The 25,339-nt window shown below is 43.3% G+C and overlaps 1 protein-coding gene across 3 annotated transcripts in view; it reads right to left on the bottom strand.

Annotated features, from left to right (window-relative positions):
* MYOCD (myocardin) overlaps positions 1 to 12,805 on the bottom strand; it is a 93,169-nt gene extending 80,364 nt beyond the window's left edge. For 2 of the 3 annotated variants that reach the window (XM_081218008.1, XM_081218009.1), the window contains exon 1: positions 12,321 to 12,805. In XM_081218008.1, coding sequence (XP_081074134.1) covers positions 12,321 to 12,375 — 55 coding nt within the window. In that variant the 5' untranslated portion in view covers positions 12,376 to 12,805. Of the gene's footprint in view, positions 1 to 11,680; positions 11,707 to 12,320 lie in introns of those variants that run through there. The other variant, XM_081218010.1, reaches the window with a different exon arrangement.
* Between the last annotated feature and the right edge of the window lie 12,534 nt (positions 12,806 to 25,339).

Genomic DNA, 25,339 nt, shown 5'->3' with positions numbered 1-25,339 from the left:
AACACTGCAAAGAATATAGATCTTTGACTCGTCATATGAAGTGTATAGTATATACATACTATACAATAGACATATATGTATATATTATATACTCACACCATTATATAATCATGATATATATAAAAGTGATTGATATAAATATATATAATATATAATAGTGTGAGTATATATATATATGTATACATATACTGTACCTTTAAAGTTTGAGAAAATAGTAAATGTAGGTATATTAAAAATTTTTTTAAGCATTAGAAAATAATCTTGGCTCTACTGTTTTTACAAGGTTTTGAAACAACCAAACATAACATTTAAGAACACTTTCTGTCTCTGGGACATTCCATGGTGCTGGGTTCCAGTCTATGTGCTAAGACCAGAACCTTCTGCAGAGACTGGTATTCTACTAAAGCCAAAGGCTGCTTTGCCATTTCTATGCCTATTCTGTTCTCCTCTCCCAGCTTATACTGTGTCAAAGTTGCTGAATTTCACCTCTCCCTCTAGTCTAGCCCTTTGAACCTTGAAGCCAGTGCAGACGGCTCCTACGTGTGAAGAACGCTCTAAGAAGAGGGACCATTTATTTTGCTGAGAGCCGCTGGCCTTGAAAAAGCCAGGCATCGGCCCATCTTTGCACCATCGATGTCTTCCCAGGCTGCATGTTCCTTAGAGGATCACACCGAGAACTTGGTTCTGGGAGCCCAGAACTCTGGTTCTAAATCTAATGAGTAACCTTGGGCAGATTTCTTAATGTCCCAGACTCTCAATCTCCTCATCTGCGTGAGCAGTTTTGTAATCTCACAGAGTTGTTATGAAAATAGAAGCGTATCACCTCGAGAGTTTAATGCACCATAAAAATAAAAGGTATTATAATTGTGTTGTCTGATCCTCAAATACTGTTCCCTCTGGAGAGAGCTCTTCGCCTTGGCTTCAGTTTTAGACAGAACAATATTTTTGATGATAAGGGTGTAGGATTTGGGCTCTCAGTGGAGCCTGAAGAACAGCCATGAGCCACGCTAATCCTTACAGCCAACTGGTAACCTTGCAAGGTCCCAGACAAGGCCTGGGGCTCTCGTCGGAAACACATAAAGACCTGAGCTGGACAACAACTACCCCTGTCTGGAGAATGAAAATGATAATAATGCCTTGCTCAAAATTTTCTTTGAAAGGGAAGGAATAAGTGATAGTACGTATATAAATCACTTTATAGAATACAGTGTAAATTCTATAAGGATAATGAGTATCTGCAACATTCTCAACCACCACCTGGGGTAAAAAGAAATGAGAAGAACTAGCAGCAAATCTCACGAGGTAACCACAAGGTGGTTGTAAATTTAGAAACAATATGATATTTTATAATAATATTGAAGTAATTTTAAATATTGCAGATTAACCTCCTATAGCATATTGATATAAATAATGATATAATCACGAATATTAATCCGTGAATAAAACCGTTACCACTGACGGAGTACACAAGTACATCCCTGTACTAGGTCAAATACCTTTTTTGTCATTTCACTAAAGCCTCACAAAATTTCCACACGGCAGGCAATTTTGTTCCCACCTTCACAGACGGAAGAGTGGAGAGCTTAAGGCTGTGCTCAAGTTCATACCACCAGGAAAGGTGGAGCCAGAATTTGACCCCAGGTCAGTGAGACTGAAGGGCTTGTATCACGATATACATATTAGAATTTTCCAGCACAAATTAATTGGGTTGCCAATGTTCAGTCTCAGCTGCAGACCAAGTTTCCTTGGATGTAGTCTGCATGTGAATGTGCTCTCGGATTGGTGGGAACTTATAACAACTTAAACCTCCTAGGTGTTCAGCCAACCTGTTTCAGCTGCTCCTCAGTTAAGGAATCTTTCATCTCCTATGACTGCATGGCTTAAAACTGAATACACAAGCAATGTCCACTGCTAATTCGTGTATTACCAAAGTTATTCCTGCTTACTATAGAAGATACAGGAGACACTGAATAGATCATCAGAATAAGGAATATAGGAATATAAGAAAGAATATAAGAAAAATTAAAAATTACTCATTTTCTCACCACCCAGAGATAGTCACTGAGAATGGATCCTTCTAGGCTTTGTGCTATGCTTGAATGCTTTTGGTATATTTGTGGTGTGTTTTGATCCCTAACTTGCTGAGCTTAAAATATTTCAGCTATCAAAGTATTTTATTTTTAAAGGGAACACTTGTACATTGTTGGTGGGAATGTAGGTTGGTGCAGCCACTGTGGAAAACAGTACGGAGGTTCCTCAAAAAACTAAAAATAGAACTACCATATGACCCAACAATTTCTCTCCTAGACATATATCTGAAAAAAGCAAAACCACTAATTTGAAAAGATACATGCACCCCAATGTTCACAGCAGCATTATTTACAATTGCCAAGATACAGAAGCAACTGAGTGTCCATCAACAGATGGATGAAGATGAATAGATAAAGATGATGTGGTTTATTTATACAATGGAATATTACTCAGCCATAAAAAAGAATGAAATTTTGCCATTTGCAGCAACATAGACGGACTTGGAGGGAATTACGCTAAATGAAGTAAGTCGGTCAGAAAAAGACAAATACTGTATGATACCACTGATATGTGTAATCTAAAAAATACAACAAACTAGTGAATGTAACGAAAAAGAAGCAGACCCACAGAACAAACTCGTGGTTACCAGTGGGGGGGGAGGGGCAATAAAGGGGTGGAGGAGTGGAGGTACAAACTACTGGGTATAAAATAGGCTCAAGGATATACTGCACAACATGGGGAATATAGCCAATATTTTGTAGTAATTGTAAATGGAAAGTAACTTTTAAAAATTATATAAAAAATTTAAAAATACAGAAACATTGTCTTTTTTTTCACTGCCTTTTGATCAAGAAATGAGCATGATATTTAGAATTTACTGACATTTCTGTGTGTGTTTGGGGAGGGTGCTAAATTTAAAACTGTCTTCTAATATTTTATGTCATGGCACTTATTTATTGTATAACTGAAAGTTTGTGCCCTTTTACCAACCTCTCCCTATTTCTCCCACCTCCCAGCCCCTGGCAACCACCACTTGACTCTGTTATTTGATATTTCTTACATGTTTAGTGTCTTAGGGCAAGTCTGTTCTTGTTGTTGGTTTTCAAAAATCTCTTGAAATTTTTTAATCAGATAAACTGAGATTAAAATACTCAAGTTTCATTATAAGTCCTGGGATTTGGGAGAGATGGCATGTATACGTTACAGGTTAATTAGTATTAGAAACAAGTAGCTTAGTACATCGCTATTTAGAAAATCACGGACAATAATGACAATTGGGTATAAACCTGAAGTTGTAGCCCAGAACTCCACTGGAATGTAGAATTAAATCCACTGGGCCAAGTGTGTGTGTGTGTGGGATGGGCGGTGGAGGGGGAGGGTGGGAGAAGCGAGGTTTAGCTTGTGATAGAGATGGTCATCATGGCACAGATGGGATCAGACCTAGTCTCTGCCGTTTACCAGTTATGTTACTCCGACTAAGTTGTTTGACATCTTGAGCCTCAGTTTCCTCCTCTATAAAACGGAATAAGCATACCTGTCTCATAGCATTTTTTGTAAGGATTAAATGAGATACTGAAAATGTCATAGATAACAGGTTCTCAGTAACTCCTGGTCCTCTTCTCTTCTCCTTTGATGAAGCATCAATCATATTTGGTAATATGGTCACATTTGGTCCCCAAATAGCAGATCACACAGAGGTAGCCAAAGGTTTCCAAAGGTATCAGGTACTTGTGGCCCCTTTTCCTTTTCATTCTTGACTGAAAAGGTGTGAAAAGCTCACTGAACACCAGTCCACACTAGATAAGTATCCAAGATGACTCTGAGTTAGTTCTATCACAGGGTCAAATATTCACTGCCAGGTGGAAAAAGGACTAAGGTTAAGCTTGGTGCATTGTTAAGTGCTCCAGAAATACAAGCTACCATAGAGGATCATAAAGATTCCTATCCGTGATTCCCACACTTGGATATTTCCTCTAAAGGATGAGTATCCTATAAAACAATCCAGAGGAAGAAAAAGTCTATGTTCATGAAGATTTTCATAGTAGTGTTATTTATAACATAAAAAGTATAACTGGCTTAATATTCCAATACAAGTGGAATTATTATGTACTCACTTGGTGGAATAGGACACAGTCTTTAAAACAAGAATTATGCTACTATGTAGCAGCTTGAACAACTGCTTATGATATCATGCTGACTGATAAAAAAGGCTGAGTTTAACTTAGGCATACGCTCTGACCATAGTTTTGTAAAGTTCTTTACGCGTCTGCACAAGGGCAGGAAGGGAACACAAAATAGTAAAGACATTTGAAGTATTGAGGAAATGATTGTTCAATGAATGTTGAATAGCATTTTCTTGGAGTTAGCCTGTTTTGAAGCCCCATGGCCCTGTCTGGAGCTTGAGTATCAGAAAGTCCAGTGTGGAACTTTCCCTCAGACCAAGAAGCCAGCCCAATCAGTCGTGAGGACAACAAAGTCGAATGACTTCCTGAAAGGAGAGTGTTTCCCGGAAGTAGGAAAGTCAAAACAGCTTATGGGGTATTTTCCAGTCATTATCTGTGAAGTAGGGATATTCCTGGGGGCTACTGGACTATATTTTATGAGAAAGAACTGATGACTTTGCACTACTTAAGAGTCCAAGGGGAAAGAGATGCAGATTGAAGGATGGATAACTTGTTTGAGTGGCAGTTCAAATTGAGATGTTAGGCAAGACATGCTAAGAATTTGAGAGGCTGTGTATTCGCTGATCATTGCTGCACATACCAAGTGATGGTTAAGGTCCTACACGGGGGAACCCAATAAATATATTTTACAATATTACAGTGGCTGAATCCACTGCTTCTACTGCTAGAATTCTACTGCTTTCTCTAATGATCTAAGGTGGCTGAATACAGCAAACGTCAACTGGTGTAACTGAAATGTGAGAGAACTACTCTAGTGGTATCTATAGAGAAATAGGAGAATTTATCTTCCTTCAACCAACACGAGAAAAGAATGAAATTATTCTTCCTTCAGTAGTTTCTGAGGGCACTTTGCTGTGCTCTGTAAAAAATGAAAGTCAGGAATCAGCCTTATTTATTCCGAATTTCTGGGAATAAATGACACATTATAAAAATTTGGAGACCTTTGTATTTTCCTCTAAGAATGATAATGCAAATGTAGTTAGGTAAAGCTTGACTTACCAGCTGTTCTGGATGATATCAGAATAGAAATTACTGACTTAAGTTACTGACTTAAACAAACGCTGTCTGCTTAATAAAGTTGAAAAAACTAAATACGAAAATCATAAGGCTGCAAAAAACTATCATTTGGCTAATGGGTGGTTTTTGTTTTTTTTTAAATCCTATTTACGTCTATCAAAACCACTACTCCATGCTTCTCTCTTGTGCAATTCTTGCCACCAGGTCAAGTAATCCCTTCCCACGTGGGGAATGGAGATGTCTTTCTGCAGAAGAAAGCCTTGATAATTCTACAAAAGTCTTTCCCTCACAAATAGCAGGGATCATTTTACCACTATGGAAACAGATGCCCAGTGAGCTGCATTGACTTTCCCAAGATCATGGAGTCAGAGAGTGGGCGTGATGGGCTCCCCCTACAGTTCTGCCCACAGGAGAGTGGGCACGAGACTGGAAAGGCTGATACCTGGGAAATACACCTGCCAGCTTCACTTTCCAGATCTGGGCAGAGATTCAAGACAGCTCGTCACCATCTGCTAGAGGACCAGTGAGTTCGTGCTAGTAAGATGGAAATAAAGGAGATGAAAGACCACTTCATGTTCCAACATCTCCTATTCGGGTCTGGCTTTTTTGAGGTATGTAAAATCCTCAGAGTGCTGGGTTGAGCACTTCTGCTTCTGCCAGGCACTTCTGTTATTCTCCAATTCAACCCAATTAGATCAGAATCCATTCAATTTGGTTCAATCCTATTTGACAAACTCTTACTGTGTCTGTCATATACTGTAGCAGATAAAAGATGAATGCCACTCTTTACGGTCTTAAAAAACTTATGTTTTCAATTTTTTCAAAGACCCCAGATACACATAATTGGATTCATCATCATCCCTGGTCCAAGTCACATGGTCATCATCGGCCCATGAATGAACATTATTTAATTCATTTGCTGAATAATCAATGTGCATGTCACGACGGCTCAACCTAAGACCACCACCAATAACCTTTCTCCTACTCAGGCTCCATGCCTAGCTCTTCCCCTTGCCTCTCCTACTGCAGAGGTAACTACTTTTCTGAATTTTGTATTTATATTCACTCATTCTTTTTTTGTTCGAGTCTTAAGCACCACTCAGTCAATATGCCTAAAATATATATAAAAACATAGACTGGTTACTTTTGTTTCTGAATAGTCTTTGGGGGAGAAAATGAAATGTATCTATTCAAGGCATTGTTAATGGTGCCTTATCTATGCCAATCACTGTGCGAGGTGCCAGGGGGAATAAAGCAGTGAAAATGAACAAACAGACAAAAATTCCTGCCCTCATGGACAAATAACCAAATGATCAAGTAAAATGTTTAGTGTCCTCCATAGTGATAGGAGCTATGGATAATAATAAGGCAGGTTAGGTGCAGGGGGGGAGTCTGGGGCTCTTGCTACAGTAATTAAGATGCTGGGGAAGGCCACCTGGTATATGAGGTGAATGCAATGGTCTGAAGTAGATGGGCTGGCCTCTGAATGCTCCACTAGCTTTAAAAAAAAGATTTAAAAGTCCCATTTAGGACTTAAAACACACTCATCTTTTAAAATCCCGGTAACTGTGTTCTCATGTGGACTTCTAGAAGGCTTGCAGGAACCATGCACAGGGTATTAGAGGGTCAGCTCTAACATTCCACATGAGGACATGGGATGGGTCTTTTCTGCTTCCCAATCGAACCCCCAGCTCCTAACACAGTCTCCATTACAAGGGAAACATGGAAGAAATATTCCTGCATGTTTGTTGAATGAATGAATAAATACGTTAACTCTCATATAGCATTTTTTCAGCACCTCTCAGGTTGCCTGTGAGCTCCTTGGGTACATGGGTTATAATCCTCTAACGGATATTCCCGGGGTGGGGCATTGGTGCCAATAAATAACGGAGGTTTGAGCAGTGAAAGGGGGACCCAGCACGGGAGGAAGCAGCCAGGAAGGAAAAGCAACAGAGTGCTCACCTGGCTGGGTGCGGAGGGCTTGCCAGCTTCCTAGATACAGAGATTAACCCCATTAGAGAAATCACTGTCGGAAACTGTGAGTTTTTCTGTCCAGAAAGAATTCTCCACAATGTGTCTGTCCAGCTAAACTTGCCCTCTGAGATGCTGTGTGAATAAAGGTGAAGCATGTCTCAGAATCCCTGCCTTTCAGAAGCTCATAATAGACATGAGAAACAGTAAAGGCTTCAGAAATCCTGCAACTAAAAATCCAATTTAATTTTTCACTATACTTTGCTTCCCTCTTTTTAAAATTTCCTGCTGAGCAACTTTAACATACTGTGGAGTTAGTCTTCTGTGGACCTCCCTGGGGAAAACACAGGTATTATGGCTGAATAATCTATATTAAAGGAAAAGTGCTACAGAACAAAGTCTGTAGGAGAGAGGCATGTGGAGGGGTTATAGTTAGGAATGCCTTATTGGAAGCTGATGTCACACGCAGAATAATGTCCCCTCCTCAAAGGTGTCTACATCCTAATCCCTGGAACCAATGAATATGTTACCTTACATGGTCCTATGGACTGAACTGTGTCCTCCACACACCAGATTCACATGGTGAAGCTCTAACTCCCATATGTGATAGTATTTGGAGATGCTGGCCTTTGGAAATGATTAGGTTTCAATGAGGTCTTGGTGGTGGGGCCTTCATGATGAGATTAGTGTCCTTGTGAGAAGAGATCAGAGAGCTCGCTGTCTGTCTGTCTCTCTTTCTCTGTGCCATGTGAGGACACAGCGAGAAGGTGGCCGTCTGCAAGCCAGGAAGAGAGCTCTCACCAGAACCCTTCCATGATGGCACCCTGAACTTGGACTTCCAGCCCCCAGAACTGTGAGAAAATAAATTTCTGCTGTTTTGCTTCCCAGTCTATGGTATTTTGTTATAGTAGCCCATGCTGACTAAAACGCATGGCACGGGGGAATTAAGGCGCTAATCAATTGACCTTTTAAAATAGGGGAATAATCCTGTATATTTTATGTTTATTAGCTAATAGTTAGCTCTGAGTGTGGGGGTAAAATCTCACTAATTTTTGAATTCCCGGCAATTGTCATAGCACCTGGCATATAGTAGGCTCTGCCTTTGTGGTTACAGGAAAATGTAACCATGGGCAAATGAGAGATATTTTGATAGCACATTAAGTAAACAAGTAGTAAATTTTTGTATCACTGAAATAATTTTATTTCAGAATTCATCTTTAACATTAGAATATATACCAATATTCTACTGGTCATTTCAATAGCAAAATGGAATTTGGGAATAGATATTTGTGCTCCAGTAAACATCATACCCAAAAGTTGTCAAGGAAATTTATCAAAGAAGACTGAACATATGAAGCAATTGAAATGATTGTCTTAGAATAATCATATCTCAGAATAATCTTAGAATAATAACGGGTTAATTATAAACATGGCAGGTGTGAATTCATTTATTCACACGAGAAAAATTTATTGAGTATCTACTCTATGTCCCGTTCCTGAGGATACGACAGTTAAAAAATGTCATAGTAACACTTTTATGAAGTTTATACTCTTCAAAAGTCTACAGAAGTACTCAGGGACGTTCATTTGGGAAAATATCAAATCTTAGGGCTGGAAGCAACTGCAGAGATGAACCAGTCAAATTCTCTGTTTTGTAGATGACAAAAATGAGATCTGAAAAGGTTAATTAAATTAGGTAAATATATATAGTTTTATAGCCTAGTTGCCACAGAAAATGCAAAGTGCCTAGTTCAGGTGAAAGTATGCTCCCAATATAGGCTAAAAAATTAATCACTGTTTATCTGAAATCCAAATTTAATTAGGCATCCTGTATTTTTATTTGCGAAATCTGACAACCCTAAATTTTCGGGGGATGGAGGTAAGGTCATGGCAGGAACCAGAGTCTGCCTTTGTATGAGATGTTTGGGAAGAAGAGAAAAAGAGAAAATAGCAAAAGAAACACAACAGTTCTTTAGAAGGGAAACCCACTAATGGACCTCTCTCTCTCCTTTTGATCCTTTGTACATGGTGTGTGTGTGTGTGTGTGTGTGTGTGTATACAAATGTATGGGTCCTTGTGTCTTATTGACATAAGGATTATGGTATTGAGGAAAATTACTGACAGTGATACTGATTACAGATACTGACATAACAGTGAAAAGATGAAAAACAATAAAAATGTGGTTAGTTTAAAAGCAACACTAATGACTGCATTTAAGTAAACTGCCTCTGATTTATGCCCAGCTGGCACACAGCCCAATCACAATTTTGCTTATTCCCAATCTTTGCATTTTCAGAGAACAATAAAATGTTTCTAAAGGGTCTGAAAAATCACCTAGTCCAACCCTGACATGTACAGATGAAGTAACCAAGACGCAGAGAGAAGTGACAAACCCAGGAACACCCTGCCTAAGAATTTAAATAATAGAACAATATTTTTTGAGGGCTTACTAAGTGCCAGGCATTTTTCTAAATGCTCTACTTGTAGTATCACATTTTTTTTTTTTTTTGGTTTGTTTGTATGGGTTTTTGTAGTATCCCATTTAATCATCACAACAATCCTATGATCATTCTCATCATTCAAACGAAGCAAATTGAGGCAGATAAAGTTATGTAATTTAGCTAAGGTTCGAGGTTATACAGCCGATAAGGAGAAGTACCTGCTAAAAACCCAGAGAGTTTGGCACTAGACCTTTCAATTGTGAAACGCTGCGGCCTCTCCAGTAAGATGAGTTTATATCACTAAACACGTTCGCCCATGTAAACTTTCATGTTTATTGCTCCAGTAGCACCGCTTTGCAGTTAATAACAAGGTCACTGGAATACAGCTTACAGAAAGTCAGTTGGAAGCTGTTACCATACATGTCAGTTTCAGAGTCAAAACAGTTACCTGTTCCCTTACAAACCAGCCCTACACACAGGCCCCTTGGTATGATCAAGTTCGTTTCCTTTATTTTTTTTTTGAAACTTTTTAAATGAAATACACCAGAGCCTAATATCAAAGCAAACATTAGCCCTGAGATAGAGTTTTATGAGTTCACATTTTGAGTAGTTTGTGAAAGCAAAGAAGACGAAAAAAAGAAGATGAGAGAGAAAGAGAGAGAAATCAAAACAGAGAAGAGGCTTTCTTTATTCATTGTTAGCCATAAAATAAATCGAGAACTCTTAGGAAGAGGCCCTCTTGTTCGCATGCTGCCAGCCAGACTTCTGTGCTCCCGCAGCTAGGGCTGTAATTACCTCCAGGAAGACTAATCCCCGTCCTCAACATTACATTTACTTAGTTTTACATTCAACTTGTCTTCTTCTCTATCTTTCAGGAGATTATCAACCCCTTGCATTCAGAGGACCAAAGCACTTTGTCCATTTCCAGACCCCGTTTCCCTGTTTATCAAAGGTAGAGGATTAAGCCTGCCTATGTCTGCTTCGATAGCATAGCATGTCTTCCCAAAGCAATCTTTCCTGTGACACAGAAGCCTGTCCCAGTTAAAAAAAAAAAAAAAAAAAAAAAAAAGTGAGGCTGCCATCGGAATTCTCGGAAGCTCCAGGGTCTAGGTCTGCAGGGTCCACCTGGGAGACACCAGGACTCCGCCGACCCACCAAAGCAGGAATTAGGAGCACTGTCTTCCTTGCCTCTGCACTGCAGCTGAAGGAAGCATTCGTTTGGTAAGTCTGTTTCGCAATTCTACTATCAAGTACATCACCAAGTCCATCTAGAGACAAACCAGCTCCTCCCCTGCCCCTGCAGGAAACTGGCAAGGGTGCCTTTGAAATGAGCTGTAGCTTCTTGCAAAACAAATCCACATCCTCTCTTCTTCAGAAAGGTGGCAGTGTTGCCCTGCGGTTTTGACCAAATTGCAAAGCGGTGGCCATGTCTCTAGTGGATTAACAGCCCAGTCGCCTCACCTCTCCACGCACGGAACGGAAAGGATGGATTAATCCACTGCAGAACCTAGTCCCTGGCAGACCTGCCCCGGATCTTTGGAGCACTGAGTCTTGTAGCTGCCTCCGTTCTCAAGTTTTCATCTCGCTTTGATGGTACAAAGCCATAGAAAATCTCCAGTGGACCCCACAGACACCTAAAAGCCAGGAGCATCTAAGCAAGTCCCAGAAGACCCCACTTTCCAGCATCCACTCTTCTCATTTTTTGGTAACTTCGTCCAAGTGAAATGCTGCGTGGTCCCGCTTAGAAGGGCTATGGAAAACTTAGCAAACTATGCCAACATCCTTCTAACACCTGTTATGGGAAATGTTCACATCACAGTTTATATAAAGTAACCCATCTTCTAAGTGGAAGTTCTACCATTTACTGAGCAGTTTGTTACCACTTTTATAAAACCGATACTCTACACAGAGCTATTGAGAAAGAACCAAAGAAGTCTCCCCGTCTCAGTGTGGAGACCCACACACATCAACACCTTCCAGGGGCGAGTTACCGCCCTATGTGTGAGGCAGTTAAAGGCCCGTTTCCTTTCCACTCACCTTCACTCAGCGTCCTCTGAGAAGTTCCTCTATCGCCACTAACACAGAAATTTGGGGGAAAAGTCTCCATTTATAAACATCAGATGGTTTGGGAAAAAATATTTGTGGCACTGGACTTCTTTTTTTCCTACAGTGATGTCATTTTAAATACTTGGTGTGCTCCAAATTTGCTATTTTTACTTCCCCCAAGTGACTTTTTTTGGGAAATACATTTGTTTGGATTAGCTCCATTTGAAGTGACTCCTGTATCTAATACAACAGCATCAGGTTCATTGTCTCAGCAATTCTGACTGATACTGTGCAGCTCTCCAACTTGAAATCCCCTATTTGCTTACTTTCAAGGTTATTCCTGTTGGATGGACCCCTCTAGAATTTCTACTCACAAATATAGAGACAAAAGTCAAAGGACTGGCCTTTTCACAAACAAAAACCACACTCTGTGACTCAAAGCATTTACAACAGAAGACATTAAAGGCCCCCCAAGGCACATAAAATTCTTCACTTGCCAAATGTGCTTTTGGGGAACAGAGTTGAAGTAGCCAAGGCGCTGGCTTCGAAACATTTATTGGAAAACAGTGTGGAGTTGAGACGTGCAGAAGAGGAAAAGTTGAAGAAGGAATGCCAAGTGCCTTAGCCCTACCTGATCTGAACTTGCTTCTAATCAGCAATGAGTGCTCAGACCCCAGGAGTGTCATGTTGAGTCTCAGCGAGCCGCTGGTCCCTTGGCCAGATGGCCCCTGACTTCCACCAGGAACGGGCTCCCGGGAGCCCAGTTGACCGCAGTTAACAACCCAGAATTCATCCAACTCTCCGCGAGCTCCCCCGGGTAGGAGTACAGCGGCAGCCAGTGACCGAAACCAGTGTCCCCAGAAAAGTGGCGGCCTCGCCGCGCGGGGCTACTCCACTCTCAGCTGGCGGGACCCTGCGCCTCCTCGGGGTCTGGCGGGGCGCCGCGGCATCCCAGGCGTGCGCGGCTGATGTCATAGGCTGCCCGCGCTCCTCGAGCATCCCCACCACGCCTTTATGAAGGTCCCCAGTTTGCTATCTGATCCTTTTTTACTACTGACAGGAGCTCAGCCAATCAGGAGTGGCAAGCGGGGCCCGGGACGCGGAGCAGCCGGAGGAGTCCCGGGAGCCGGTCTGAACTCTTGGCTGCGGGCGGCGCGGGGGCGGGCGGCAGGGATGCGGAGGGCGCGCGCGGGGGGCGGAGCCGGGAGCCGGGAGCCGGGAGCCGCGGGGAGGGGAGGGGCGCCGCGCAGCGTCTGGCGCGCAGGTGGGCGGGCCAGGTGGGAGGGTGGGGACCCCGGGGGGGAGGGGGGTCTCCCTCCCTGCAGCCTGGCCGGCGGGCGGCGCGCGGCGGGCGGCGGGTGGCGGGCGTGGCCCACCCCGGGAGGGGACTTGCGCGCCCGCGCACCCGGGGCGCACCGCGCTTGGCAGGCAGGCTGGACCCCTGGCAAATAACCGAGGCTTCCAACGCACCAGGGTGCGCACATTCTCTCTCCGTTTGCGCAGGCAGAGACGGAGCATACATGTCGCAGTTCCCGTATCAAACCTGGATACACGTCCACGGAGAAAACGAAACGCCTTTCATTTTTCTGGGATATGCTCTTTTTGGACAGACCTGACTCGGACTGTCTGCAGGTGCAGCCAGGACACAGTGCTCTCCCTCCTGGAGGAGAAACAAGAGTTGGAAGCCCTTCTGGGGCGCTCAGTGGAGTGGGACTCAAGGAGGGAGGGTCTCTGGAGCAGAGGGATGTCCGAGCCGGGCTTGGGCTCAGCTTGTAAAGGCTAAAAGACTTTTCCCACGAGCGAGTTCCGAATCCAACACCAAGTGATTGCGCATCCAGAATGTGCCAGGTGTGATAGGCTCGTCTGTAAATAAAGACCTGCTCTCGAGAAGCTTGCTTAATCGTTGGCAGCACAGAAAATAACACGGAACTATACACACACATAGTGTTGGGTTGAATTTATTTGCAACCTTCTATGCACGTGGGCGTCGAAGTTTCATCTACTACATACACGCCTGCTTATGTCTGAGAGCGCTTAACCCTTCAAAGATCCGTGGGTGACAGATGAAGACCTGATATGACCACAGCTCCTGGGACAGCTTCTAATGCTCTGAGTTTGGGCCTTGCCCAAATTCTCGGATCCTTGAGTTCACCCTTTGGAACTGACCAGTCGTTGGTATAAATGAGGTCTTCTGGACTAGACCATTTAATTCCTGATATGTCAGAAAGGCGGAGCAATCCCATCCTTGTTCCTCTTGGGGATAGACTCCTGTCTCCAGATGCCTGTTTACGGAGGATAAGATGTGCATGAGTATCTCAGTCATTATGAAACACACTCATACACAAGGCATCTCTTTCCTGGTCCCGCTGGAATAAATTATCACAGCTTGAGTGGTTTCAAGCAACAAGAATTTATTATCTTGCAGTTCTGGAGGTCAGAAGTCCTAAGTGGGTCTCACTGGGCTGACATCACAGTATTATCAGGACTACTTTCCCTTGTGGAAGATTTAGGGGAGAATAGTTTCCTTGCCCTTTCCAGCTTCTAGAGGGCGCCCATGTTTTTTGTCTCTGGCTTCTTCCTTCACGTTCAAAGCCAGCAATGATGGGTCAAGTTCTTCTCACGTGATACGGCCCTGCCCTTTCGTCTCTGCCTCCCTCCTCATTTTAAGGACCTTGTGATTATACTGGGCCCACCTGGATAAACCCCGTTGTAAGGTCAGCTGATTATCAACCTTCATTCCACCTGCATCTTTAACCCTTCTTTGCCATGTGATGTAACATACAGATTCCTGGGGTTTAAGATGTGAACATAGGAGGTAGGGGCATTATGGTATCTGTGACACAGAGTGACCCCTTTTCCTACCAGCCTGTTCTTGTCCTCAGTTGAGCCCCAGGCTCCTGATCTTCAATGAAAAGAGGTCAAGTGGGGGCAGGTTTGGGAACAGAGATGCGCAGGAGCCTGGAAGAACCCTGGCCAGCTTTCAGATACCTGTGGCAGGGAGGTCCTTGACAGGGAGGAGACCGGTGGGAGAAGGAATATTGCTAAATTATCTGAGCAGAGAAAAAACTATTCTGAGCCACATTAAACAAAAAAAAGCCAAACAGATTATTATCCTGAGGGCTGTGGAGCGATACATGGCAACTTGGCGGAGAATTCTTCTTGCAGTGAAAGTCGGGATAAGGGTCTGCCTGACCCAGATGAGTTGGACAGGAGTGGACTGTTTTCCTTCTGCAGGCCTGAGTGCGTGTGCGTGTGTGTGGGGGGGGGGTTTCTTTTTTGAGTAAGTTTGGGAAATGCTAGTAACCGTAGCCTTCCTCAAGTTTCCCATCGGAGCGTGGAGCTACTGACATCAGCCCTCTGGGATTTATACCCCCCATAGCATGGAATATCTATGGATATAAATATGCTCATATAGAAGCTCATCCTTGCCCCCTCCATGCAAGCATTTTTTGTGAAAAAAAATGTTTTTGGTGGAATTTAAAGAGGATGTTCCCGAGGGAAACAGATGTCCCAAGCTGCTGTGCTTTGGGAGCAGTGGGCTAACGCAGCAATTTGATCACATTGGCAGCACCTCTCGGGGGCCTGCTATCCCCCTGAGGCCTAGAGTGAGCCTGGGATGCGATGTGATGTAAGGGAGAGATATGAGCTGCTGGGAAGCTCTCCATTTGAACCTAAGCTACGCATGTGACCTCGAGTAAGTGACTGAAGTCTTCTGAGATGCTGAGCATCTTCATGTAAAATGGAGTTAGAAATGCTCACTTCCCAGAAGTGTTGGGGCACTGAAACAAGATAATACATCTGGAAGAATAATTACCCAGAACAATTCTTCCTGCATGTTTTAGGTCCTTCTCTTTACCCTCCCCCCTTCTGCATCCATTCTCGATGATACCAGGTAATCCCAAATCCTTTTCCCTGGTTGTGGCTTTCCTTTCCTTTGCCCTCAGTTACCTAAGGCTGTGTAAGAACTTACCATGGATCTAGCAGCTTGCAACAGCCCACACGTTTCTTTTTTTTCCAATTTACTTATTTATTTATTTATTTTTGGCTGCATTGGGTCTTTGTTGCTGCATGCGGGCTTTCTCTAGTTGCGGCGAGCAGAGGCTACTCTTTGTTGTGGTGCACAGGCTTCTCATTGCGGTGGCTTCTCTTGTTGCAGAGCATGGGCTCCAGGCATGCAGCCTTCAGTAGTTGTGGCTTGTGGGCTTCAGTAGTTGTGGCTCGTGGGCTCTAGAGTGCAGGCTCAGTAGTTGTGGCGCAGGGGCTTAGTTGCTCCGCAGCATGTGGGATCTTCCCCACCAGGGAAGCCCTCACACGTTTCTTGTCTCCAGTTTCCATGGGTCAGGATTCAGGGCCTGGCTCTGCTGGCCCACTGCTCAGGACCTCACAGGCTGCAATCCAGGTGTTGGCTGGGGCTGTGGTCTCATCAGAGGCTCAGCGTCCTTTTCTAAACTCACTGGTTGTTGGTAGAATCCAGTTCCTTGCAGCTCTAGAACTCATCGTGGCTTGCTTCTTCAAGGCCAGCAGGAGAATCTCAGTCTCAGGGAAGATTCTTTTAAAGGCCTCACCTGATTAGGCCAGACACATCCAGGATAAACTCCCTTCTGATTAACTCAAAGTCATACTAATTAGGAACCTTAATTATAATACCTGCAAAACCTCTTTACTTTGACCATAGAACAGAATCTAATCATGGCAGTGTCATCTGTCACACCACCCACCCCTCCCAGCTACAGATGAATGGATAAAGAAGATGTGGTCTATATATACAATGGAATATTATTCAACCATGAAAAAGAATGATAAATGCCATTTGCAGCTACAAATGGCAACTAGAGATGAAGATACTGAGCAAACTAACTGAACTAAGTCAGAAAGAGAAAGACAAATACCATATGATATCACTTATGTGTGGAATCTAAAACATGACACAGATAAACATATCTATGAAACAGAAACAGACTCACAGACATGGAAAACAAACTTACGGTTACTAAAGGGGAAAGGGGATGGGGGAGGGATGGATTGGGAGGCTGGGGTCAGCAGATGCAAACTAGTGTATATAGGATGGATAAACAACAAGGTCCTACTGCATAGGACAAGGGACTATATTAATATCCTGGGATAAACCATAATGGAAAAAATTTTTAAAAATAAAAAATGAGTGCTAAATTAGAAATGTGGTGGGTAATGTAGCGTATCACCTCTGACTGACAACTGACTAGAGCATGAAGACTCAGTTCTTTCTCGTGGGACCCTGAAGTCAACTGGCTGGAAATGGCAACTCAGAAATGCCTCCTAGTTACATCCTGGTTTCCTCTTCCCACCTGGAACTCTCGAGAATTCTCAGCTCCTCCCGGCACCCATAGCACCAATGCAAGTCCCTTAAGTTTAAGCTTCATTGCCTTCACAATAAATCCATCTCTGGGGTCAGTGGAACATATGTGCGAGCTCAGGGAGATTCATGCAGTCCCGCTTGGTGACCCCTGCGATGAAATTTGTGCTCTAATCTCCAAGAGGCTCCATCTAGATCCTGGGAAGGAGGGGTGAAATCTGGACTACCAATTACCTACTTAAGGAATACAGCCTCCACCTATCAATTTCAGTGTCAATTTCCTGTCAAGTTCAGCCTCTCCATCTCAATTCCAGAAATGTTTATAAAGCACAGACCTTGTTCTAGCACTGTAAGGATTATAAAGATAAAGCAGATATGATCCTGGACCTCCAGGGGACAAGAATAGGGTGGCAGGGCCTCCACAAACTCCCAATAAACCAGAAATCCAATGTCATTATTACACGAGTAGTGTAATGAGATCTCAGCTGGAACTCGTGTGACCCACCCTATTAATATAGCCTGTTTTCTTTCATGAACGGGAGTACAAAAGGACTTTTGCCTGAATTAAACAAAGACTTTAAGTTAAACAAATGTAAAGGAAGTAGTTTCAGTGGAAAGTATCTGTCACGGCTCCTTCTTCTTCCCCTGCTTGCCAGCAATACCTCTCACTTTTCCCTTCTCTCTTTCATTTCTCTATCCTAGCTCCTGCCCAGGAAAAGGGAATCCAATTTGATAATTCAGGGTTAGAGCCACTGAGTTGGGCCACATTTCCTAGAGGACAGGGTCGCTGTGTTAAAAAGTCACGCATCTGTCATCACCTCCTCTTCAGCTTCTTCCTTGCTGCTCTCACTTTAAGAGGGTGGGAGGAGCATAGATCTGAAATAAAGAATGTGCATCTGCCTCTATGTTTGTAGCAGTTCTATTCACAATAGCCAAGACATGGAAGCAACCTAAATATCCATCAACAGATGAATGGATAAAGATGTGACACATATATACAATGGAATATTACTTGGCCATAAAAAAGAATGAAATAATGCCACTGGCAGCAACATGGATGGAACTAGAGGTTATCATACTAAGTGAAGTAAGATAGAAAGAGGACAAATGCCATATGATATCACTTACATGTGGAATCTAAAATATGGGGGAGGGATGGAGTGGGAGGTTGGGGCTAGCAGATGTAAGTTACTATGTACAGAATGGATAAACAACAAGGTTCTACTGTATAACACAGAGTACTGTATTCACTATCCTATGATGAACCATAATGGAAAAGAATATAAAAAAGGAATGTATATATATGTATGACTGAATCACTTTGCTGTCCAGTAGAAATTAACACAACGCTGTAAATCAACTATACTTCAATTTTTAAAAATGTGCATTTAACAGTGTTTGAATCAATCTACACCCGTCGTCCCAGCTCCATTACGAGTATTGCTTAAACTGGTTTGCACTGAGTTTATGCAATGATGGTGTCCCTGGGTCCAGGGTATATGCAAGAGCCTGTCACACTGCTGTGACTTGCTTGCCGCGGAGAGTACGGAATTTGGAAGTGTGATGCCCACAGCTGGACTCATGGCTGTCATTCAGTATTGGATGGGTGCCATTTGCATGGTGCAAATTCTTCAATTCCCCTTTGTTTTGTTTTTTAAAAATTTATTTTGGCTGCGTTGGGTCTTCGTTGCTGCGTGCGGACTTTCTCTAGTTGTGGCGAGCAGGGGCTTCTCTTCGTTGCAGTGTGTGGGCTTCTCGTTGTGGTGGCTTCTCTTGTTGTGGAGCACGGGCTCTAGGCGCGCAGGCTTCAGTAGTTGTGGCTTGTGGGCTCTAGAGCGCAGGCTCAGTAGTTGTGGCGCATGGGCTTAGTTGCTCTGCGGCGTGTGGGATCTTCCCAGACCAGGGCTCGAACCCATGTCCCCTGCATTAGCAGGCGGATTCTTAACCACTACACCACCAGGGAAGTCCTGTTTTGTCTACTCTGTGAGGGCACTAGGATGACAAATAATTACCTACTTGTCCAATAGACACTTGTCAGTTTTTGTCTTTCTAGATTCTCTCAGGGATCAGGCATTGTTGGTCCTTTCCCACATATCCAAATGCCTTCTCCACTGGGGTTTCCCTTCAAAACAACAGGTACAACACCTAACTTATACTTCCACTCACCAAGTTTCCCTACAAACCTACTCTTTCTCCTGCAGTTCCTGTTGAGTGAGCAAGACAGTAGCCCCCGATTTTCTGGCTTGGGAGATGGCCCACCATCCCTTCATTCACCCCACCACCAATCTGTCACCATGCTTTTTCCATTCTCCACCTAAATACCTTTTGAACCTACCACTTAATTTGCTCCTAATGCCTCTTCCTTACTTCAAGCCCCCCTTGGTATTTTCCTGGATTATTACCAGTGTCTCTTGAGTGGTTGCCCTTTCCCTGCTCCAACCCATCTTCCATGTTGTCATTAAAATGGTACTTCTAAATCATAAGCAGGATCAGTCTGCTTCCTGCCTACATCTTTCTTTGGCTCCCTACTGCTGAAGGATAATGTCCACACCCCTAAGTATGACATGGAGAACCCCACGTAATTTGGCCCCATGAAGTCCTACTTTATTTCCTGCCTTTCTTTCCGTTTCATCCTCTGTTTACTTGCAATAACAAATAATTTTAAAAACATTGAGGCTTTTCTCTCTCTTTCTTCCTTTCCTGTTTCTTCTTTTTTGAAAAAGATTTATTTATTTATTTAGGCTGCACTGGGTCTTAGTTGCGGCACGCGGGCTTCTTAGTTGCGGCATGTGGGCTTCTTGGTTGCATATGCGTGTGGGATCTAGTTTCCAGACCAGGGATTGAACTCGGGCCCCCTGCATTGGGAGCGCAGGGTCTTACCCACTGGACCACCAGGGAAGTCCCTCTTCCTTTCCTGTTTCTTTTACCTAGAATTCCTTCTTCCTTTCTCTGTCTAGAGACATCCTACTTATACTTCAAAACCCAATTCAAACCTTACCTTATTCAGAAAACCTTTGACAGGCCCAGGCAGAATTAATCACACCCTCCTTGCTTTGCTGCTTTCATACCTTGCTTATACTTTGTTATGGCATTGATCAAGGAGTATTATGGATTACTTTTGACATGAACATCCCTCCACTAGCGTCTAGGCTATTGGGGGACAGAAATGTCCTTTTCATTTAGCTGTAACCCACTATCTATTTTTCCTTTTGCTCTATTTTGCTAATTTCCTGTATTAATCCTCTCATGATAAACTGCCCTTTGACATACTTTGTATTTGAATTATTGTCTATAGAATAGTGTTTCTGGTTTTTGATCTTCTCTTCTGCAAATATATTATACATTTCTTGAGGGCTTTGGCTACATCTTAGATGCTTTATCTCTACCAAGACATCTTAAATGGTGGTTTTCAAATAGTTGTTATAACAGGGGTTGGTTGGATGACGCCTGGGGTGTAGGGACTGTTTTGTTCTGATTCACTCCATTCAGGGCCCGATGCAAACTTATACACTTTCCAGAGATGATGAAACTGCTTCTGGTTCATAAAGTGTGATCTGATGTGGGAGTGTGCTTTCTCTTCCAAATCTTTTTTTTTTTCTTTTTTTTTTTTGCAACTGGTCACATTCTGTTTCCTAACTCTTCCCTTTGCTTCAGTCGCCTGCCATCTCCCCCGCTCCCCAGAAAACAGAATGGAGGCCCATAAATCCCTGACCTGCTTCAGATGACCTTACAAATCACGCATGCCTAGTCTCATTAACCCTGGATGCCTATTATGGCCAAGGAATGGAGAAGCACCGCCCCAGCAGGGAGGGGCGGGGCAGGGCCAGCGGTGCTGCTTCCTGGACCCCAATCACTCAACAGCTTTCCAAACCTCACCTTTATCTCACCCCACATTTCCAGGGCTGTGAGTCAGGGAGGAGAGCTTTTCGTTTTAGGGGACGTGGTCTAGAAAGGCTATTTCTCTCCCCTTGGAAACACCACACAGAGAGTTAGAACAGGTTAACTGAAACTGACATCTGACTATTATAATTAGTACATTCCAAGTGAGAATGTCTGAAAAGGGAAAATTCCAAGTGCTGTTCCAACCAGCTATGACAACAGGAAAGAAAATTCATGGTGGGAGGCTTGTTAACCAGGAATACCCTCAGCTGGTCTCAGTAAAAGGAAACTTGAAAAAAAAATCGTTCATTTCAGCAAATAGCCAAGGGACCTTCAGACCCACTAAATGTTTCTGCCACAAAATTCCTCCTTATGGATATGATTTGAACAAATATGCCATTTTGATAGAAATGGATTCCTGAAACTCTCAGACTGAAACCTACACCATGTTCAGGCAGGGGTTGCAATCCTTAGTAGTTCTCTTTTTGTAAGATTTGTTTTTATTAAGACTTAATTTTTTTAGAGCAGTTTGAGGTTTGTAGCAAAATTGAGAGGAAGGCACAGAGAGTTCCTGTATCTCCCTCCCCCCTTCCCCAGACGTACACAACCTCCCCCATTATCAGCATCCCACCCGAGGAATGCATTTGTGACACCTGATGACCCTACATTGAATCATCATTATAACCCGGAGTCCATAGTTCACGTTAGGGTTCAGTCTTGCTGTTGTACCTTCTCCGGGTTTGGACAACTGTGTAATGACACGGAGCCACCATTACATTATCATACAGAGTAGTTTCACTGCCCTGAAAAAATCCTCTTTGCTCCACTTTTTCATCCCTCCCTGCCCTAAGATTTTCCTGTCTTATAATTGCACTATTTTCATGCTTCTTTTCCCCAAGGTCACATGTACTTTTAACTTTTTAAAGCCCTGGAGCGTGTACTTTCCTTTGTAGCCATTCTGGGAGTTCTCTGAGACACTTTTTGACAGCTGAAGTAACTGACGCAGGAGAGAGGGTCACTGATTCATGGGAAGTTGTCCCTCTAGGTAGAGGCAAGACCAGGTCTTGGGTCTCAAGGCCTCTGTGTGGCTGTTCTTCTCACGAGCTCACACAGCCTGTAATTTGACAGGTGACTCAGAAGCCCACTCTGGTTTCCCTCTCTGGGTATACATGTGCCCAGGCTTCAACAGGTGTTTTCTTTATTCCCCTGGGTGGTCAGTATTCATGTCAGGGAAAATTTAAACATCTCTTCATTGCTTCCTGGCTCATGCAGGATTTTCTTAGAGTACGTTGCCAATTTCTGTTTTTCTTCTGGAAAATTCTTTATTACGAACTGACCTTGGTACTGACCCATTCCCCCCCCCAAAAAAAAAATCCATAAAAGCCAGGATTTTGTTACATTAGCATTTAAAGCTAAAGAATGGTAACTGTGTGTCAAAGGCTTTCATGACATGAAGCTGGGGGTATCTTCCAGTGTGTTTGAAAGAAAATTTATTAAAAATGACCAAAGATGAATCCCAGAAGATCCAATAAAATGTACATGTCTGCAGAGGGCTGGGTTTGGAAAGGTTATTGAAACATGGAGCTGTTGGGGGTGTAATTTTCCCCTTTGTGGTCAGGTGCAGCAGTGGCATGAAGGCTAGTCATGGCAAAAGTTGTGGGTTCTGGGGCTTCCCTGGTGGCGCAGTGGTTGGGAGTCTGCCTGCCGATGCAGGGGACGTGGGTTCATGCCCCGGTCAGGGAAGATCCCACATGCCACGGAGCAGCTGGGCCCGTGGGCCATGGCCGCTGGGCCTGCGCGACCGGAGCCTGTGCTCCGCAGCGGGAGGGGCCGCGACGGTGAGAGGCCCGCGTACAGCAAAAAAAAAAAAAAAAAAAGTTGTGAGTTCTGGAGCCAGATGCCTGAGTGTAATTGCTTGGTCCCACCTTTACTACCTGTGTGACCTTGGGCAAGTTACTTAACCTCTCTGTTCTCTGTGCCTCGGTGTCCTCATCTGTAAGATGGTGGTCTAATCCAAAAAGTTACAGAGAGAACCTGATAGGTAAATAGATACACATATAGCACTCAGGACAGAGCCTGGCACGTGGAAAGTTCCCCCAAAAGGAGAGCTCCCCCCCCAAAGATGGCTATGATGGCGGCGGTGATGGCAATGCTGACAGTCAAGCATATCCATTGACCAAGCCATTTATGGGCAAAGCTAAGGTGCAGAGAAGCACCTCACATACTTTTTTTTTTTTTTTACTTTTTGGCTGCACCACACGGCATGCAGGATCTTAGTTCCCCGACCAGGAATCAAACCCACGCCCGCTGCAGTGGAAGCGTGGACTCTTAACCACTGGACCTCCAGGGACATCCCGCACCTCACATACTTTAAAGTGCTCTACAAATGCTACATATTAGAGTCTGTGAATGGTGATCATTTGGGAAATAACTATTTTCCGTGGTGGAAATAGCCAGAGTCATTCCAAAGCAGTGAGAAAGTCAACATCCTTTAAACACCCTCCGGTTTCATCAGGCCAGGCTGTCCCTGCATGAAATTGGTGCTTCATAGCTGATTATGGTCCTGCAAGTGGGGGAGCCATTGCCAGGGATGCTGCAGTCAGACCCCTGAGCTGCAGGTTTGGATTGGCTGGCATCTGAGTTTTTTCTAAAGATTCCACTGGAAATACAAATGTGGAATGATCCATACTTAAGTGAATCATAAAAATGGAAACAATATTCAATTTTGAGGTATTTAGCCTTTGGAAGTTTTATTCTTGCCCTATTTGAAAAGAAAAAGAAAAACCCTGCAAACTAATATCTGCTTGGGTGGAAATTTGTGAAATTAGAACTCAGAACTCTAAAGGCTTTGTGTCCTCTTTTTTTTGTTGTTATTGCTCTATCTGGGTTTGCTGGTGGGTGATTTGAAGCTGGACACACACTGCACCTGCCAGAGAATAGAGTCAAGTGTTAAATACCGATAGATACATCTGTCATCCAAAAGTTTTCTGAATATGGGCTACAACATACATATTCATGTGTATAAACACATTTATGTATATAATACACATGTATGCAACAATATTAGCTGACATGAAGTAAATGCTTACTCTATACTAGGGATCTGAATGGTTTTATTATCTCACTTAATACTCACAATGGCCTTAGGAAGTAGGTACACCTTTTATTCCCATCTTGCAGGTAGGGATTCTGGGGTCCAGAGAGAGTACTATCCTCAGACCCAGATGCCAAATCTCAGGGGCCCCCCTATGCTTTGGACTGCCTTCCTTGAAATTTTCTAGGTCTTCTGAGAACTGTGGAGGCCAGCAGAGTCATTTGGGCTAGGTGCTCTGAGCCCAAGTCAGATAGGGTGGGCCCTACTCCCTGGTCTCTGTTTCTCCCCTTTGGGGTGTTCTTTAACCCTCTAGCCTGTGGTGGGGTTGACCAGATGCCCAATGAACTCCAGAACTGCAGCCTAATGAGTCATCTCAGATCCTTGTGACCTGACCTGGTGCCAGGAGGGCAGCCTGGTGAGCTGATAACTTCCTCTCACTGGTGTGTTATCAGGCTGCCATGCTGATTTTGAGTTATTCAAATTGTTTATATAGACAGGAGCCTTGCCTTTGGGAAAAATATTTTCCCAAAGCCCCTGCTCTAAGCAGCCCTGCTTAGAGGTGAAGCGATTTGACCAAGATCTTCCAGCTGCTTAGTGGTAGGGCTGTGATTTGACCTCAGATGTGTCTGAAGTGCTTCACATATTTGTTCTTTATTTTTAAAGATTCTAGGGGTTGTGATGCTTATATATACATTTTGCAGAAAAGATCAATTCCCTTGACTATCCTAAGTTATTTATTTGCAGATGAGCAAAAAATCTTTCCACAGTTTTCTTTGATCTGCGACCAGCTACAGGCTAGGCCTACCTTCCATGAGAGTATGAATTTGGTAGTCTACCTACATTTATTTATGGTACATCAGAACTTCTCAGGAGTGAATAATGGTTTGGGATTGGTATTATGGCACCAGCCTTTAAGCTTCTCACCACTGATATAGTCTGTGATTAAAGAGACATTGATGGATTTTTAGAGACATTTAGAGACATTGATGGATTTTAGCTCTTTAGTTGGAAATGATACCTCATCTGGGATCACAGCAAAAGCATTTCTGATATCTGACAAAAAGCATCATCCAAGAGAGAGAGAAAGAGAGAAAGGGAAAAAAAATCCTACAAACATTCATGACTCTGGAATTTAAAAATTACTGACGTTATTTGTTTATTAAAGATTATAACTCACTTCAACATCACAAAGAATGAAACCCCTTTAACCAGATAATAAGCACAGCATGTTCTTTATGATAATGCCAACAATAAAACTAGAAGACTTTACAATTTGTTATTTATCGGGTCGACTGGACACATCCTTTTTCTACATGCCAGGCTCGGAAAATTCTTTATTTTCTCT

The sequence above is a fragment of the Mesoplodon bidens genome, assembly GCF_964165515.1.
Source record: "Mesoplodon bidens genome assembly, chromosome: 19".
NCBI lineage: Eukaryota > Metazoa > Chordata > Mammalia > Artiodactyla > Ziphiidae > Mesoplodon > Mesoplodon bidens.
This window is presented reverse-complemented; position numbering and strand designations above follow the sequence as displayed.